Here is a 20095-nt window from a genome sequence, read left to right as displayed (position 1 = left end):
TTTTTTTTTTTTTTTTCAGTTAGTGTATTAGTGCATTGTCTTAAAACACTATAAAATGGCGTTAAGCCAGCTGTGGCAATGGTGGAGGCTGGATTTATATATATATATTTCAGAAAGGTGCAAAATAGGTAAAATTATGTTAAAAAATTAATCCTTCCAATTTTTGAGTCACTGAAATTTTATTAGAGATCTTTGTGGACACCCTGTTGAACCTTCATTCATTCATTCATTCATTCATTCATTCATTACTAGGGGCAGGTATTTTACATGAAAAGAAATGAGACAAGCTTCGTGATTGGTTTGGTTTCTCTGACACCTCCACTGTTGGCACCCGAATCATAGCAATTTTGTACAGAAAGCAAAAGCGTTCCAAACTGCCTGGCCAAATAAAGAAATGACTTCTTTTGCAAATTACTGCCAGTTTCAGAACAGAAACTGCTGGTGTGGTGTAATGAGCCATGATTTTTTTTTTATTTGACTTTATATGATCTGCTTCTTATTTATTAATCTACTTAAGGTCAGTTCATCTGAAAATTTTCATGGTATTTTCATAGTCATCTATAATTTACACTCTCTTAATAATTTGCTGTACTGAATGTTATTAAAAGAATATTAAGTGCATGATGCTTCAAATTATTTAACAATGTCCACTCTCTTCTTTGGAAATCATCTCTAATAACATATTTGACCTGCACGTGGAAAAGCAGTGCTGAGAAAAATAACAGGTGTTTCTACATCAGTGAAAAACACATGGGATTTTTTTTTACATATATGTATAAATGTTTCAAATTTCTTCACCGCTCATCTTTTAGCCAGACTTGTTCTAAACTGTGCTAATTTTTTGAATGAAATATGAACTTGAACATACAGGTGCATTTTTCACAAAATATGTTACAAGTATAAAGACAGGCCTCATGCATGTTTTTATTTGCAGGACATAGCTGTACCCTATTACACTTTTTAATTTGCAGCACATACCTGTGAATTTACCCCATTTACACTGCATTGACTCTTGATGATGCAATTATTTTCAGGCATACAGCCAGATCAAAGAGAATTGAATCTTTTCCAGGATAGCAAAAATCTTGGTTAGCTGGAGAATTAAAATAATAAATTCAGTGTAAGACAATATATCCACAGAAAATATCCTTTATTTTGTACAAAAAAAGTTCGGTAAAGATTTTTTTTCCGGGTCTTTATCACTATTACAATCTCGGCAAACTTGAACTTGCTCTACAGTACTGTTAAAATTGGACACGCCAAACTAAAGCGATAAAATAACTCTTAGCTCCTTTGTTTTTTTTGTTGACTTGGAGCATGCCTTGGTGCTCCCCAGAGAAATTTAGGAAAGACTTTATCACGGTCAAACGTTAAGTAACTACGCCAGTTGGGCCAAGTTTTAACATAACATACCGCAACACTCCGATCGTAGATAAATTCGAACTGCGAGTTCACCTTGGCATCTAGTGGACTTTGGGAGTTTGTAGAGACAGAGGCTGCAATTCTCAACTAATTGGTCAACTTTGATACAGCTTGTAATAAGTCTGCTAGACACCGTTCACCCCACAAGAATAATGTCTAGTGGTAATTGGAGACATTTCAGACAAAAATGCACTAAAAAAAACCACCTTACAAAACTAAGATGTCAAAATAACAACTGGGAATGTTTCCAGAAACTTATTTTTGGGATGATTAATTTATTTAGACTTGTTCTCTTGTATATGCTTCATGCTAAATATACTTCCAAAATAAAATTGAAAAATGAGTTGGTGCTGCTATGTACTATCGAGTTATCGTGTATTCAGAATTTTGTCAACAGTTGTTTACAAAATGTAAGCTAACAGCTGTAAAAATTCACGGAAGTGTTAAATATCATCATTACTCGTGTAACGTTTTACAGCATACAAATGTACCTAAAAACAAAACTTTCTAATGTATGCAAGAGTTCTTATCATAAATTTAAAGAAATGGCATTTAAGCAGAGTTTTGTCTTAAAAATGAAATCATCGACACGCATTGTGAAACTGGGGCTTGGAAACTCAAATAAATTGTTTGCGACATTGCAGATTCTAACACACGAAGGTTGAAACTAAACGTGCATCACGAAATATCATTACTGCTTATGTTCTGTTGTTTGTTTGGGCAGGCTTCAGCCTTTGTTTTCAAGGTGATGTGAAACCCACAGAGTTGATCCGTGAATTCAGGCACTCCTTCAAGCAATCAAATAAATACAATTCACACATTTTACAAGTTACAGTTTCAAGTGATACAGGGTGTATGCAGATATCATTTCTTTGTGGGGGGGGGGGGGGGTGGTGGAGTAGGCGGGGATAGGTTCACTTTGTCTGTTGTTTGTTTTCAAATTCTTTTATTTTTTAGTTTTTTTTTTAGGATTTTGGAATGTAGCGGAGTGATCAAATACCCTCTTTCCCCCCCCCCCCTACCCCCCCCCCCATCTATTTTCTTGTTTTATGTTCTGGCGATTAAAACGTAAAGCAATTATTGTTAGCAACAGCTGTACTTGGAAAGCAATGAATCAAGTAGCGCATGGGTATGGGTTTTTTTATATAGTTTGATTTTCAAAGTTAAATAATACCATGAATAGAGTATTCATTTTTCTCGGCACCTTCTTGCAAGGCACCCTTTTAGCCTAGAGAATCCTTGAAAAGTGCATCTTGAAGGACGTCCAGTCATTTTTGTTGACTTTCTGAACAGTAGCGAGCGACCTTGCAGAATCGCCCTTCCATCCTTTCGTGAAAGGACAAGTCTCTCATGTCCTTTCATCCATCGTCATGGGCTCTGAGGGTGTTGTAATGCTCCCTTCAGTAGAAATGTAACCACAGTCTGTTTCTTAACATGCTGTCTACACCCTTCTCTGTTCATTTTTTTTTTTTTTTTTTTTTACTGTCAAATGTATAAATGGAACATGTTTATAAATTCAAAATTTCTTGAAAACAGAATGTGAAATAATTGTAAATGAAAACAAATGACTGTCCAAATAGTATTTCTTTGTTGCTGTGCCATGTTGTGTTAGAATCGAAACAATTAGGATTTAATACCATTTCTTCGACATACGCCATTTCAGTTTTTCACTGTTTGTCATGAGAAAAATTCATAAATGCAAAATAAAAACTGAAAACATAAACCCACAGAGAACACGCCTAAATCAGCTGATGTCAAACGGATAAACCCAACAATGAACCTAAACAGGTATTAGGGACAATAAAATGATGACAACACAGGCAGACACATTCAAACTTGTCCATAATACCTTTTTTATGTTCCTCTTTGGGTTTATCTGTTTGTTACATCAGCTGATTTAGGCCTGTTTTTTTGTGGGTTTATGTTTTCATTTTTTATTTCTTATTTTGTGTTCATTAATTTTTTTTCGTGACAAACAGAGGAAAACTACATTGGCGTATGTCCAAGAAATTGTATTTAATCAAAATTCCTTATTTCATGAATCATTTTAAGAACATAATAATTAGGATGTTCTTTCGTGGGTTGTGTTTCACTGAATGCAGCATTTAAATTAAAGGATCCTCTTTAAGGATGCATTGGTAGATACAGCCTCACTATTCGGAAACAACATTTATGATAATATTAGTTGTAAAATTTCAAACACATTACAAGAAGTGCTAGGTGGTTTCCTTAAAAGATATATAATTATTTTTTTAATTATTATGTTTATTTAATGGTATATTTATTTTTGTTTTATTTTTTTTTATTTTAGATAGAAAGGAGGTGTAACACTAACTACATGCAGTTATGAAGATGAGAAAAATTATGATAACAAGTAAGTATAATGACAACACAGGTAACACTTCAGTGCTCTTCCAGACAGGGAAAATCTGGAGAAGTGAAGAAACTCAGGGAATCAAAAAGGTTTCATCCAAACCTTGGAAAAAAAAAGTGGGGAAATTAAAAATTATAGTAAGGTAAATGCACCAGTCTTTGACACTGTAAGAGTAAAATTAGTTCTAATAAAATATTTACATATGAAAAAATAATAGATATTATGAAAAGCAACAGCCAAAATAATGCTCAGAGTTTATTCTTTTTAATGCCATTCTCAGAATACAACACAAATTACTATTGAATTTAAAAAATATATATTTAGTTTTAGGTTAAAACTGAACCAGTGTTTGACATTGCAGAAAAGACTATGCCCTAGTATTTGACACCCAATCTTTGACACCCTTGATTTTCATAAAATAAAACTGAAATGGAAGTATAAACATTCTTAATGAAAAATCTTTTAAATTTATATTGTAACTCTAAGAATAATGCACAAAAAAAGTAAAAATTTAGGACAAAAACTGAAGTGCTACCAAAAATTATCCACACATATTACATACACTCAATAACATCCACTGGCTGCATGAATTCATATTTAATTCTGTCTCCTGTCAAATGCAAAGTGTAGGGTGAGGAAGCAATCCTAAAATTGCCTCTCTAGATATACAAATGAAACATCACTTTCCACCATTTTGAAAACTTTCTTGCTTTTACTTAGACATTTTAAACTCATGTACCTCTTTCTTCCAATAAACCTTAAGAGGACGAAAAACAGATACGTCCATTGGTTGCATTAAGTGGGTGGAGTTTGGATACAATGCTATTAAATGTATTCCATTTTCTGAACAAAACTCAGACAAGTGCAGAGTCATATGTGAAGGCATGACCATCACAAAAATATACGATGGGGCGCTGAATCTTCATTTCAGTCAACCATGGGTTGATAACATTAGTAATGTATTCGTAAAATGTTGATCCACACATCCAACCTGACTCAGATTTACCTATGCCAAAATGTTCAGGAACTTTTTCAGTTATTGAACTAGGAATCCGTTCATAGGCATAAATCACTAAAGGTGGAGCAAACTGTCCAGCTGCATTGGCTGTTATCAAAACTGTAATGTTTTCCTTTTTATCACTGTAACCAACAGAATATACATTTTTATCGCCTTTTCTTGTAAGAACTTTGTCACCTTTGGGAAGAAGATAAAAAGCACTCTCATCCCCATCAAACACTCTTTTTGGTTCATTGAAAATTTTTAATAGATCAATTGAAACTTAAGTATTTCAATATTTCTTCAAACCATGACCTAATCTGTTGTTCGCTCACATTACTTCTCAAAGTTGTCAAGTTCTTTGCTACTCTTTCAGTGACCTCTGCGTGTCTTCTTAAAAATGCTTCGTACCACTTTCTTCCTGGTCTTCCATCAGAAAATGGATACTCTCTCTCGGCATTTTTAGGGTGATTCATTATTTTCTGGACACTGTCAAGCAACTGTTCTTTTGTTACTGGAAATTGTTTTGAAGCCAATGACAATATCCAGTCAACAAGTAATTGTTCCTCTGTAGCAGACAGTACAGACGGTGGTCCCATTTTGCATTGTTTAGGGCTCTTGCCCGAAGTTTTGTAGAGAAGGGTAACTCTTGGAACAGAATATTTTCTGGCACCAGCAGCAACTGGACAGCCACGTTGCACTTCAACAATGGCATTGGCTATTTCCTCTGGAGTATATTTTCGTTTCTCCAACATAATAAATACCTGAAACATATGAGTACCAGTCTTTGACAGTTTGATGCTCTAGTAGTTGACACTCCTGTCAAACACTGGACACACATCATTATATTAATCATTTCCAAGTTTATTCTCAAAATTGAGACTTGTTTGTTAATATTAGCCTAATTTATGATTGATTCATTAATAAAATTCATTGCACCAGTCTTTGACATCAGTGTCAATAACTAGTCATGAATGAATTTAATGAACCAGTAATTGACATGTCATATTATTCATGTTCTAAAAATTTTGAGGTTAGATTTCACTAAGTACAGTGTACTAGAGTAGGCCTATATAATGTCTCAAACTTAAAAATTCATGTCAAATGTACACATGCAGTCAATAAGAAAAATAACACAAATTCTTACCTTAGTGTTTTCATTAAGATGAAGTGGAAAAATGGTGGAATTCTAACATTGTAAACTTGTGTTGCTCTGTAAAATAAAACAATTGAAGTAACAACAAATCTATATGTGACAGTTCATCCAAAATGAATAAAATTAATTTTCTCACCAGTAATAAAACCTTAAAAAATTATATTTTCCTTGTTATAACTAATAATAATACTACCTGTCAAACACTGGTACACTGTCAATATATGGTACATTTACCTTAGTCACAAAACAGCATCACTAATTTTTCATTCCATGTAATATCTTCATATCGTAAAACTGGTTAGTTTGTGAATTTTAATCGCAAATTCGTGTGTCATTAATAATCAGTATTTTAACTATCCAAACATTAATTAAATGTAAGGGATGGAAAGTATTGTTTTTTAATATCAAGCCAATTTAACTTAATATATATAGTCCTACTCCTGATCACATTCAGTGTATTGTTTTAAAATTTAAAAATGTTTATTCAGACTGGCAGAACTAGTTATTGTAGTGTTGATGAAAATGATAACGGTGTTGACTGCAGTATGTGTCGAAAAACATTTTGTAGGCAATTCAGCATGTTATGTATGTCTGTTGAAATTTGTTTTAATAATATGTGATTGTAACACCGGCTGTCCATGAAAGAATGCCCCAGTTTCAATGATATATTATAACAGTTTAATTTAGACTATTTATAACAAACCTTACATCAAATTGAAGGTAAACTAATGTAGTTTTTTTAAAAATGTCTAATGTGTGCACCTTTTGTTGTACGCCACACATCCAACTTGAAGTTCAATTGTTCCCACACTTTAGTTTAACAAGTCCGGAGTAATAGCCTCTTCAATGCTGTCTCTCAACCCTGCCAAATCATTAGGTAGCGGAGTAACGTAGAAACAATCATTTATAAAGCCCCAAAGAAAAAAAATTGTATGGCGTTAAGTCAGGTGAACGTGGAGGTCAGCGATGAAGAGCTCTGTCTCGATCATTACGACCAGTCCAACGTCAGGGACTTATGACGATCGACCACTCTCACACAAAGAGGTTCCAATGGGGAGGGACTCCATTCTGTTGCCAAGTAAAGTTTTTGATTTGTTCCAAAATTTGGAGATACACTGACAAGGAGAATTTAATGAGTCACAAACACACTTTTTAGTTTTGAAGGCAGTTAGCTACTGGCTTCTTCACAATATGGTTTGTTGATTATAATTTCGTTAAGGGACTTTATGTACAGTTTCTTTAGCTTTTCTAAATTCAATTTTTTTTTAAAGTTATTTTTGCATAGCTTTTATGGAAATAATAATATTATTGCTAATAGGAGGGGCTAAATAAAATATTATTTTAGATAAATACCAGGTAATCAGTCAATTATAATTTAATAAACTCTTTCATATACTCTAAGATAATAATATAAACTTTTTTTTTAACAAGTGGAATGAAATTTAATTATAACCTAATACAGAGTTATAAATTATTCTATGGAAAAAAAATTTTTTAAAAGCTGAGAATGAATACTAGTAATGTTTTGCAATTAATTTAGCGTTTAAGCTACTAATTTATGTTTTGTAATTGTTTTAGCATTTAAGCTACTAATTTATGTAACCAAATTCAATCTAAAGTATTTAGTATAATGATACATAAGGAAACATGACAAATAGTTACTTTTAAAATACATTTTATTTTAATAAAATTTTTAAAGTGCCTATAGTATATTAAATAAATGAGGCAAAAACATATTTCTGTACCAAATTGTACGACATGATTATTTTGTCATTTATTTATTTATTAAACAGTTTACTAAGTAATTGCAATGAATACACATTTTGTCTAATGACTAAAAATAATTTCAAATTATGTATATACCATATTTGGAATGTAGTCTCACAAGAATACAAAATAAAATATTTTGAGAAACAACAAAAATGACAGTACCAAGCGTAATAGACACTAATGTACACATATAGATAAACACACTACTTTACAACATATTCTCTAATAAGTTTTATTGGAAGAATAAAGCAAGATTTTTTCGTCCATCTACCAATCACAGTCTCGTTTACAAATATACCTTACAATACGTTTCTATAATACAGTTCTTTGGAATGGAAGCTGTCAGTCACATTTGTTCAATCGACCCGTAAACATAACGTTATTTTGGTGCAGTTAAGTGTATGATACAAGCAGCACAAATAATAATAATAATACTGTACATTTGGAACCGTGCTTGCGTCCTGAGTGCTTACGGATAAATATTGTGTAAAGAAACTTCAGCTTGTGTTTTTGCCATTCTGTCCGATTGGTTGAGATTGGCGGAAAGATCAACATTAGTGGCAGTTCAAAACTTTAACACCATTTTGACAGTTCGTAACATTGACGGCTGCAATACCTCCCGTGTTCCATCCATGTAATACTCTGGCTAGTCCTATGCCAGCGATGAAATTATACCAACCCTTTCCAGGCTCTGGAATAATTTAAGACTCGGGTTCATTAGCCATGTTTCCCCTCGTCCTGTACATTTATGAAAAAAATCATAATTTTTGAAAATGTGACTTTATGATTGAATCCAACAGTGGAAACCTGGAAGTTGAACTGTTAGAAAGTAACTATAAGTTTTTATGTAAGTCAGTTTAAAAAAAAAAAATCAAAAACAACAAAACAAGATATCAATAAGTCAATCGATGAACAGACAACAGACCATTTATATTTTGGATAAAGCTCTGACTTGTCAGATTTTCCGTTAACAGATTAACTTATCTAGATCTAGTTTTCTGTGTCCAAGTCTTTTTTTTTTCCAAAGTGACTTACATAGTTGTAATGTTAAACTGTCCCAATTAGCTTAACCAAAAGTGTTCATCCTGAACACTTTCTCAACTATTTACAAATAGTAGCTTGTAGTATTTGGTGAATAAATTAGTGAAAAAACTTGACATACAATGCTGACAATGTGAAAATCTCTAAAGATTTTTCTCTTAAAGAAACTTAATTACATGAAAAATTGCAAATATCAACTTGTGTATAGTGAACGTATAATATTAATTTTCAAATGCTTGTCGAAAACCGTGGTAAACAAAAAGGTTTCCTAGATGATTTAATCTTAAACATGAACTTACGTATACTAATAAATAAATTGCAAGATCTACAGCGGAATCTTAAAAAATAAAAATAAATAAAAAAGCTATCTGGGATTTGAATGTATTTTGGGTCATAACCATGTGTTTTTTTTTTTTTTTTTTTTTTTTTTTTTTTTTTTTTTTTTTAGTTTTTTCAAGATTGACTTGGTTACGGATAGCATATAATATATTGGAATGCATAAGTTAATATTGATGGGTTTCAATTGATGTCTTTCCTCTGTCAAAACATTGGTGTTCAGTATTGAATTCATTTTCACAATGACTACAGCTATAATAATACTATACCTATTCACTTTTTGAGACTCAGAAAATCTATCTGATATTCCAATAATTAATGGTCAAAAATTTTAGTGACCTAAACACTGTTTAATCTATGATAGCAAACATTTTCCTTCCAACCTTTTTTTAACATTTCATCATTTTTCTGGGATTTAAGGCTCTCTCACACACCACGTAGTTTTATCGTATTGCTATTTTAAGGGTGGTAAATACATCATGAAAGCTCCCTTTCATTTGTTTTTTGATCACAAATTGTGTCACCAAATATTTATTAAATGTTTTTTCAAACTGTAAAATGCCAGGCAAGTGACCATAATGGTGAATAACTGTGTGAATTTTTACTGCTTTTTGGTAACACTTTGCAATTATCTGGCGATGCAATTTGTGAGGAAATGTGGTTATCGTGATCAATTTTCAGGAATAGCCCTTGAATAATAGTACAGTAGAACCCTGTTACAATGTTCCTGCTTATGTTTTCTCTGTGTATAACATCATATTTTTTAAATCCCAACATTTCCCCCATAAGAAAAATGTATCTATTTTCTGTTTATAATGTTTAGTTTATTAAATTCAATAAGTGCAAAAAAAAAATTTTTAAAAACCATTCCTATTCAAACACTCATACCATCTGTGAAGTATGACATGTGAAACAGATACTTTACAAATTACATATGTTTTTGTTTACAATCATTGCTATACCGTGAATGTAGATTGTTCAAATAGGACTGTATGCTAAAACAAAAATGTAAGTGTGCCAGAACACAAACGCTACATGTTAGTGCTGGCTAAACGCTGTGTATTCCATATATTGAAGGTATGTAACGTTCGCAGTTACGTGTCCGTTGGCACCCTTGTCTTGAAAAAAAAAATTCTTTCTTTCCTTGCCATTCTGGTGTTTTTTTCAGTTTGCCAACTATTCCACGTAAAATAAAGCGTTTTCTATTGCTTATAAAGTTGATTTAATTTAAAGTAGCTAAGAAAACCCCCCACCCCCCCCCCCCTCCCAAAAAAAAACATGTTCAAGTGGCGAAGGAATTGGACGTGTGTATTTCCACACTTAAACGTCATTGTCACGAGTCGTGAGACTATTTTATATAAATGTGTTGACAGTGTGTCTGCAAAGACAAATAAAATAGAAGCATGATGAATTTTAAAAAAAACATTATTGGCTGGTTAAGCAAAATTCGATCATCAAATGTACTCGTCAGTTGTTTTAATTTTACATTTATTTGCATAGCTTGATGAGTCCATTGGCAAAAGTTTCAAACAATGTCAAGTGCTAAGTTGATATTTCCTGCTTACAATGTTTTCCTGCTTATAATGTGTTTTATTCCTTTTTGCCCCCTTGAAAAACATCGCAAAAGAGTTCCACTGTAACGCTACGAAAATTAAAACAACTAACGTGATGTGTCAGAACGAGCCTTAAGGCAGCGAGACCTCCAAGGTCGCTAGAGGGCTCCGAACCACTCGGAGCAACCTCAATGCTCATAAATGTTGAGTCATGCTGGGGGTCGGGATGAAACACTTGACTCTTGCCACATGAGTGCAACTCATTAGCGAATATGAGCCGTGAGGGCTCAATTGGAATGTGTAGAATTCGTCTTTTTAGAAAGTAATGAAGCAAATAATTGTATTGGTAACAACTAGAGACAAGATTTTTATGTTTTTTTTTTCATGTTAATTTTTTTTTTAAAAAAAAAACAAGAGATTTCTATGTTCTTTTAATTTATTTTTGTGAAATCTGTTTATTAAAAAAGATAGCATATTACTGAACTAATACGATATTTAATGCTCCATGATACAACTTTCTAAAAATAAAAAAAAGTGTAATTTTTACTGAAAAATGTTGCACTTTTTTCAATATATGATGATTTGAAATAAGCATTTATAACTTATCGGAACAAATAAAATAAATCTGTGAAGTAGTTCTGTGTTTGAAAAAATGTTCTAAGGTCGTGATGAAAATAAAAATGAGTAACTACATAACAGTTGCAAGATTAAATCGGTAAAACGTTTTTTCCAATCTTTCTTCATTAAATTTTGGTTCAAACGTTGAGCTAAATAAATTACTTTCATTGAATTTAATATTTACTAGATTAGGTACTTGTCATTAGAGTTGAGTTTTTATCGAAAAAGTTGATTAGTTTCATGGTTTCAATGGCATGTTTGTTTTTGGTGTTATATGGTGTTGTTGACATTCTTTTCAGTGTTATTTTGGTTTTATCAGCGTTAAGTTTTGATCGAAAATGTTGATTAGTTTCATGATTTCAATTGCATGTCAGTTTTTGGTGTTTTATTTGGTGTATTGACATTCTTTTTCGGTGTTATTTTGGTTTTATCGAAAATCACCATATAATCTTGTCCCTAGTAATGAAGCATTTAAAAAAGATGGAAGCTTTAACGGGCTGAAGTTTTTTTACAATTTTTTTTTACTCTACTTCTACTAAAGAATAAATAAGACATCTTACCATGCCTACAAAAATGCGCTTGCTGAACCTTTGATTGCGTGTATAGGCACATTTTTATGTACATAATTTAAAATACAAGTGAAAATATACATGGACTCTTAGTCTGAGCTGTTTCAATTTGCGCGACTGCAGATGTTTCTCGAGTATCGGAGCCGGCGGCCGTCAGCGGGGGCGCGGGACGTTGGCGGCGAACTGGCCGATCATGTTCCCGCGCGGGTTGTAGTTGGCGACGACGAGCGTGCGGCCGTTCTTGCCCTTGGCCATGCCCATGCCCAGCTCCTCGCTGCCCTTCCATATCATCTGCGTGAAGTGGCCTGGGGACAGAGAGACAGAACCCACCCGCTGCTAGGCGAGCCTTCTTCGGATCTCCTTCCCTCCCGCGCGGCGAGCCGGGAGTCGGTCTTGCACGAGCAGCAACGTCGTACAGTGCCCGATCCAGAATTTTGGTTTGGGAGGGGCTTGGCCCAGCTGAGGCTAGGCTTTATCAAGGCAAACACTAAAACAATAGTGGACCCAGATGCTTTTGGAGGGGGCTTGAGCCCCTTAGCAAACACCCCCCCCCCCCCCCCCCCCCCCCCACTTCTGGATCCGCTACTGACGTTGTAGTAACTCCGGAATTTATTTTGATCGCGCGTTTGGTAACCTAATCATGTCCCAGCTTTTTTTTTTTAAATTGCTGTCCAAGCAATACTATGTCCCTTGCATTTTCATGTAATTATTATTTTTTTTTTAAACTTTGATTACAGGGTGTCCATAAAAGAATGTCTCAGTTTCAACGTTTTATTGTAACAGTTTAATTTAGACTATTTACAACAAATCTTACATCAAACTGAAGGTAAACCAACCTAGTTTCTGTTACAAATGTTCAATATGGGCACCTTTAGTTATACGGCACACATCCGACCTTAAGTCCAATTGTTCCCACACTTTGGTTAACACGTCCGTAGTAATGTAAGCAATAGCCTCTTCAGTTCTGTGTCTCAGCTCTGGCAAATCATTAGGTAGTGGCGGAACATAGACACAATCTTTTATAAAGCCCCAAAGGAAAAGTTGCATGGCGTTATGTCAGGTGAATGTTGGAGGCACATCCAACTCGGCGGACATGCTATCACGGACGATCGCCATGCCACCTATTTCTCAACCAGACCCACAACTTCCGCCGAACAGCCCTTCAACCACCTACCTCCCACTGCAACCTGCAGCACCTCTCCCCCCACACAACCTTAATCCTCCACCATCACAGAATATACACCACACACCTGTGCAAAATGTACACCACACACCAGCTGCCTAACGACATGAATCCCACTTCTACAGTAAGATTGCCCACCCAGCAGAAAGGTTACTAACAACGGATCGGGCCGGAAAAAAACTGACTAATTTTTTTGTCTCAATTGGTCAGATTACACCAAAAATGCAACCTACCTGATGAAGAGCTATTCGAGATAGTATTCCCCCTTACCCAACCACCTCTGAGCGAACTAAACTCGTTGGCCGTAGAGAATAATTTAACCTTCGATCAGTTATCATGCTGATGTATTGAGTTTTTTTATTCCTGCTCGTATGCTCACAAACCTGACACTAGATTGGTACAACAGGCTCCAGCAGAAAAACGAATCATCATGTAAATACATTTTTGACATTAAGGAGGCTGCTCAAGTCCTTCGTTTGGTGTCTCAAAAATCCTTGATGGTATTAGTCCTGCTGAGCGATTGCGAGCAGTATTCCAGACTCGACCACAAAATTTTGCAGAGCTGGTCCGATTGTGCATCTATGCCACAAATGTAGAATTTGCCGACTACCAAAGGAACCAATACCCAATGTTCCATGATAGGCACCCTATTCTTTCAGACCCACAACAACACAGAAAGGAAACCATGAACATCAATGTCAAATAAAAACTGTATGATCACAGCAACCACCAGAGTGGGTATAGCAATCACCAGGAACAGATGCCATTTTGCAAATTTCTTAAAAGACCTGGGCATGTGATTGAACAATGTCGCACAAAAAACAGACAGCAAAATTATTATTTCAACAATAAACAAAAAAAAACCTGTAAGGAGGTGGTCAGAAAAGTGGTTTCTCTGCGCCACCTAATCAACCACCATATTCGAATAACTTAGTCAGTACGATCACTACTTCACGTTAATTTGTAATATCATCAAATATCACTAATCCCGAAGCCATAACACAACACCGGGTTTTGCATGCCCTGGAATTTGTACCAATACAAGGTAGTTCCTTTTGGCCTAGCCACAGGTGCACAGGTATTAACTCCCCTACTTGTGCAAATTTTTGGTGACTTCAAATTCAGATTTGTGTTTAACTACCTTGATGATGTAGTAGTTTATTCAGAATCTTTTGAAGAACATATAGCTCATTTATCTGAAGTCCTCACCCAACTGCATAAAGCAGAGCTAACTGTCAATAGTACTAAAAAGGTTAAGTTTGCAGTCTCTGAAAAAAATTTTCTGGCACATATAATTTCCAGTACAGGAGTAACAATTGATCCCGACCGCACACAGGCCATAGCAGATTTCCAACCACCGAAAGACTCAAAAGGCATTTAAAGGTTTATTGGCATGGCAAATTTTTATTCAAAATTTATTCCTAACTTTGCTGAACATGCAGCCCCACTAAGTGCCCTTCGAAAGAGAAAAATATTCATTTGGGGTCCAGAACAAGACAAAGCCTTTAATTACCCTCTTTTAGCGCATAATTGTCGCACTCGCGTAATATTCGCACCCATATTTCAGGCCGTCAAAATTGGGATAAAAATAACTTCTCGCGTAAACTCGCATGATGTTTTTGGTCCTGCTAGTAATTGCCGAGCGCTTTGTGTAGGTATCTTTTCCGTATAAAACAATGTATTTTAAAGTAGAAATCTAATATTTATTCGGTCATTACCACTTACTTATTTAATTAACGGAAAAATACTAAGTTGTCTGACGTGTAAATTTTCTTTTAAAGACTTTTTAAACGTTATTTCCTTTATGAGATTGTCTGCGTCGCCACGGTGTACCGATGTAGGTATCTTTTCCGTATAAAACTATGTAGTTATTTTAAAGTTGAAATATAAAATTGAATTCTGTCATTACCACTTATTTGTTTAATTAACGGAAATACGAAGTTGTCTGACGTGTAAATTTTCTTTTTAAGATGTTTTTAAACGTTATTTCTTTTGTCTGATTGTCTGCGTTGCCGCGGCGTACCGCTTATAAAAATGTAGCCAATGCTTCATTCATGTTTGGTTATGTTGTTTCCCGTATAGAGCGCGCGCACGTAGTCTAATATCGATATCTCGCCGATTGGATGCAACGCGCGCTCTCTGTCAGGTGCCGAGTTAACTACATTTGATAGCCCGCTTTATTTCGTGGCAAGTGTGTACTACGACACGTTAGTTCACGTCAGATTCAAGTGGCTTGCGTTCGCGTTAGTTTTGGTTATTCTATTTAAAGATGACGAAAGGTTTTTGTTTAATGAATTATTAATATAAATTGTTTGGCGTGCTCTTGTATACTCCACCTGTTTTTAAATAAACATACTTTCCATGAACTGGTTTTGTTTTTATGAATAACTTTACCTAACAAAAATATTTTTTTTTCGCATAATCGTCGCACCCCTACTTTTCAAACTTGGTTTTAGAATAAAATGTGCGACGATTATGCTAGAAAACACGGTATCTCAAACAAGCTATTGCCAGCCCACCTGTTCTTCGTATGGCGGACTTCACTAAACCATTTATCCCACAGACTGACGCCTCAAGTGTCGCCATTGGTGCGGTTCTGTCGCAAGAGTTCGACAGGCAACCAATAGCTGTTGTCTCTCGAACTCTAACTCATCAAGAGAGAAAATTGACCTTTGTTTACGAACTCGAGTGCCTTGCAGTTGTTTTTGGAATAGACAAATTTCGGCATTATCTGGAACACAGGGAGTTTTTATCAGAGACAGACAATCAGGCCCTTGCTTGGCTTTTAGCCCACCCCAAGCAACTAGGAAAACTTGGCAGAAAAATCGCAAAAATCTCATCCCTTAAGTTTACAATTCAGCATATCCGTGGTTCGCAGAACATCGTGGCAGATGCTCTTTCTCGAATGCTCAAGAACCCCTCCAACTCTAATCTTCAGGAGGAATCTCTCATTTCGTGCCACGCCGTAGTCACAGATTTTCCTTTAGCTTTTTCAGACCCTTATATTTCAGATGTTATCCAGCAAATAAAATCAGGTTCATCGCCAAGATATTGTAAGCTTTCAAAAGGACTCCTGTATAGAAAAACACAACAATGTAAAACTTTCAGAATAGACCTTCCTCAAAATCTTAGAGATTACTCACCCTAGCCAGTAAGGTAAGTCAAAGCGATGAAGACATCAGGGCGTAGGAAAGGAGAAGTGTAGAGCTCGGAGCATTACGGACAGTGTTAACAATCAGGAAGAGCGTGGTGTAACCTCGTTGATATTTGGCGCCATGTTTGCTCCACCTGTGCTGCTGTGACAACACTGAGCAGTTTTGTGTGGTGAGGTCTTGTAGCTGGGATACATCATTCTAAAGCCTCATAACACTACTAGAAACTAAATATTCAAGTTTATATCAATTTGTATACACAGAATTCACACTGTAATTGTACTGTACCAGCATTAGCACCGAAGTTCCTCTAACCGCAAGTTACCTATCATACTTAAGCTATCAAGTTAATTATCAACAAACACAGATGGTGGTGGCAGCAGCTGAGCCATTAGTGAGCTGACCTAGAACTGCAACCAGTCTGTAACACTCTTTGGCAGTGATGCATTCATAAGTATTTTTATGACTTGCGTGACATTCCACAGCTTCCAAATACAAATTTTATGCTAGAAAGCTATCGAGCGTCTACTGGAATAGCACTTGATCCAGTGTTATGCCGTAATAATTAAATAACCGGTGTGAAGTGTGAGGCTTGCCCTTTGGAATGAATTTCCTAAAGGATGATTCAATGGGTTTTTTGTTTGTTGCAGGCATGGCTGTGATCAACTGCTACCGCAAGAAGCGGTGCCTGCTCCTTCTGACGATCTTGTGGGGGGCCGCGATTCTGTCGCTGTTCCACGCGTACAGCCAGCACATGGAGGAGGAGAGCAAGTCCTTCGGCTACTACATCAAGAGCCGGCTGCTGCTGCAGAAGCTGATCGACAGCCACACGCCGGTGCCCGACGCCAAAGTGACCAACGCGTCGCCCCTGGAGGAGCTGCTGACGCTCGAGCCCAGGGTGGACAGGTCGGCGCCGATGAGCGAGGAACAGGTGGTCGAGGAGATACAGCGCAAGCTCCCGAGCCTGCCCATCGCCTACTGGAACCGCAACAAGAACAAGGCCATGCACTACAAGAACAGCAGCTGCGCGCGCCTGCCGAGTGTCTTCGAGCTGGAGTACAACAACGTCTACTGGCAGACCCTGCGCACGTCCAACGGCACGTTCCAGCTGTTCGGGGCGTACTACGACGTGCGCAGGCTCAGCCGGATCGGCCCCGCGCTGCGCATCCTCGGCATGATCGACCGCATCGAGCCGGCCGTCAAGACCTACTGCCAGATCTGGTTCGACAACGTCAAAGAGCCGGCGCTCGTCAAGACGATGGAGTACAAGTACATCTGGCACAAGAAGTGGGGGAACTACAAGCAGGGCATATACCAGCCGTACCTGATAGCGTGCCAGATACCCGCGAAGTACCACAAGCTGGTCCCCAAGACGGTGTCCGTCGTCGAGAAGCCGTGCGACATCGCGACGAACAACCTCCGGGTGATATACGACCGCCCGAGCGAAAAGAAGGACTTCGCGGTCTGCGTGAAGGGCCTTGACTTCCTCCACGAAGACATCTCCGTCCGCCTGGTGGAGTGGATCGAGCTCCTGGGAGTCCTGGGCGCCGACAAGATCTTCTTCTACCAGCTGCAGGTCCACCCGAACGTCAGCAAGGTGCTGTCGTACTACGAGGAGCGCGGCCGGGTCAAGGTGACGCCCCTGACACTTCCCGGCGGCCAGCCCAACCTGCCCAACTTCCAGCACATATTCCTCATCAAGAAGGTGAACCACAAGCGGCAGAACGAGCTCATCCCGTACAACGACTGCCTGTACAAGAACCTGTACAGCTACAAGTTCATCGCGCTGCTGGACACGGACGAGGTCATCATGCCGCTGAAGACGTCCTCGTGGCGGGAGCTGATGAACGACGTCCTGCCCAAGGCGCTCGCCGTGCGGAACGACACCAGCGCGTCGTACAACGTGCGGAACGTGTACTTCCTGGACGACCTCCTGCACGAGCACGGCTGGTTCAAGAACATCCCGCGCTACCTGCACATGCTGCAGCACGTGTACCGGAGCAAGAACTTCACCAAGCCCAACCAGTACGTCAAGTGCTTCCACAACCCGGAGCGCGCCCTCACCTTGCACAACCACTTCCCGCTGGCCTGCCTCGCGTCGGGCTGCACCTCCTACGCCGTCGACACGGCCGACGCCCAGCTCCAGCACTACCGCGCCGACTGCGTGCGCACCTTGAAGAAGACGTGCGTGGAGTACCGCAAGAACAGCGTCATCGACACAACCGTGTGGAAGTTCAAGGACAGCCTCATCGCCAGGACCGCCAAGAGCCTCAAAGAGCTGGGGTTCTTCGGCTCGTAATCCGCGCGAGCGGCGGGTTGCAGAAGGGCTGGCGATCGTTAGTGAAAGCACAACCATCTAAATTTTGTGAAAATCAAGACGAAAACAAAAATTCTTCATCAAGGTTCACTTCTCAGTCAAAATTTTTTTTTCTAATTTCTAAAATGTGTCTTGTTCTTTTAGAGTTAAAACGGAAGGTAATACTTATTTAAGTTATACTTTTTATGTTATGCGTTTTAAATAGTAATTAATGTTTAAGAAAATTACGTGCCTCAATTCTGATTCTTAGAGAAAAAGGAAGTTTGCATATGAACTGAGGAAAAAAAAATATTATTTTCTGGCTCTCAAAAATTAATTCTTCTATGCCACTTTAACTGACAGCGGTTCATATCGAGATAAAAGGTTTTTTGTGTTTTGATTTTCACAATAATGAATAACGATGCTGAAAATTTGCGCAACCCAGTGGAGCATCAGCACGGGACTGCTTCGTGTTCTGACAGGTTGAAGGAGTTCTGGCTGAAGATAAGGCGGTGTCTCCCTCACTTCTGGTGCGCTGAGCTACCCGTTGCGAACTGCCGAGAGTACGGTAGGTGGTTTCTCAAACAATCAACTCATGCTCAAGTAATTTTAAAAGTCAAATTATTTCCTCGTCCTTTTGTGATGGGTAAAAAGTCGTAGCCAAAGGTTCCAAATGGAAATTACTTAATTCTGCATGAGGGTTCATGCGCTTTACATCCTCTTGCAATTTTGTGACTTAAAAAAGACTTTGTACTGACTTTGTATTACTGTTGGTTGTAAAGTTTATATACTTATATATATATATATATATTTTATAGTGGTTTTTATATACTCCAGTTTACAGTAAGATTCAAGGTAAGTGTAGTTTGATGTCCTTTTAGACCTCACAAGATCTGATTGAAGGCTGTTACCAAACTCTAAAACTGTAAATCACTGTTTTCACTGGATTGTAATTAGCAATCACATTTAACATCACTACCAGAGATAAAACTGCCACTGGTTTTAGTAGTCTGTTTCTCAAAGTTAGTTTCCCCTACTGTCATTTGCGTTTGCCACTAAAGGAATAATGGGACCAAATAATTGACATATTGCCAATAAAACGTAGTAAAGGCATCACAACAATCTTACTGTGCACAGGAAATGACTTAGTAAGCCAAATATGATATATTGTTAAAAAATAATGTGTGTAGGGAACATTTGAAAATGTATCAGTTGATGTAATGAATGTGTTAGATTGGTAGCCTTGCTTTTCCGGTGTCCTTTTTTTTTTTTTTTTACGAAGGCGGAGGTAAAACACAGGCAACTAATTAGTACTTTGGCCTCTTTTTTATTTCACCAAGGTGATGAATCTCGTTGGCTTTAAGAAATCTCGTACGAAAACAACCTCACGATTTGTTTGAATAAAAAAGAAGCAGCAGACTGAAAAACAAATCACGCAGGGTCTAAGTTACAAATATCAGTAAAATGGCAAAAAGCCTGAAGGCTACAAACTAATTTTGTTATTCTGTCGCAGTCTTTGCTTAGCGCCTGGTATGAAATGGTTGATCACCCTTCACCTCTCAATTACTACAAAGCGTGTTTTTTTTTTTTTTTTTTTTTTTTGTTTTCTCGGCCATAAGGGTGCATAA

At 37.2% G+C, this 20095-nt stretch overlaps 2 protein-coding genes across 6 annotated transcripts in view; one reads left to right on the top strand and one right to left on the bottom strand.

The window, feature by feature from the left end:
• The window catches only part of LOC134541188 (uncharacterized), a 24580-nt gene extending 4485 nt beyond the window's left edge, over nucleotides 1-20095 (top strand). For both annotated transcript variants that reach the window (XM_063384425.1, XM_063384424.1), the window contains exons 2-3: nucleotides 3734-3796; nucleotides 16822-20095. In XM_063384425.1, coding sequence (XP_063240495.1) covers nucleotides 3769-3796; nucleotides 16822-18470 — 1677 coding nt within the window. In that variant the 5' untranslated portion in view covers nucleotides 3734-3768 and the 3' untranslated portion in view covers nucleotides 18471-20095. The remainder of the gene's footprint in view (nucleotides 1-3733; nucleotides 3797-16821) is intronic.
• Nucleotides 11015-20095, bottom strand: part of LOC134541189 (uncharacterized) — a 181582-nt gene continuing 172501 nt past the window's right edge. For all 4 annotated transcript variants that reach the window (XM_063384426.1, XM_063384428.1, XM_063384427.1 and 1 more), the window contains exon 10: nucleotides 11015-12141. In XM_063384426.1, coding sequence (XP_063240496.1) covers nucleotides 11990-12141 — 152 coding nt within the window. In that variant the 3' untranslated portion in view covers nucleotides 11015-11989. The remainder of the gene's footprint in view (nucleotides 12142-20095) is intronic.

Source organism: Bacillus rossius, chromosome 18 (genome assembly GCF_032445375.1).
Source record: "Bacillus rossius redtenbacheri isolate Brsri chromosome 18, Brsri_v3, whole genome shotgun sequence".
NCBI lineage: Eukaryota > Metazoa > Arthropoda > Insecta > Phasmatodea > Bacillidae > Bacillus > Bacillus rossius.
This window is presented reverse-complemented; position numbering and strand designations above follow the sequence as displayed.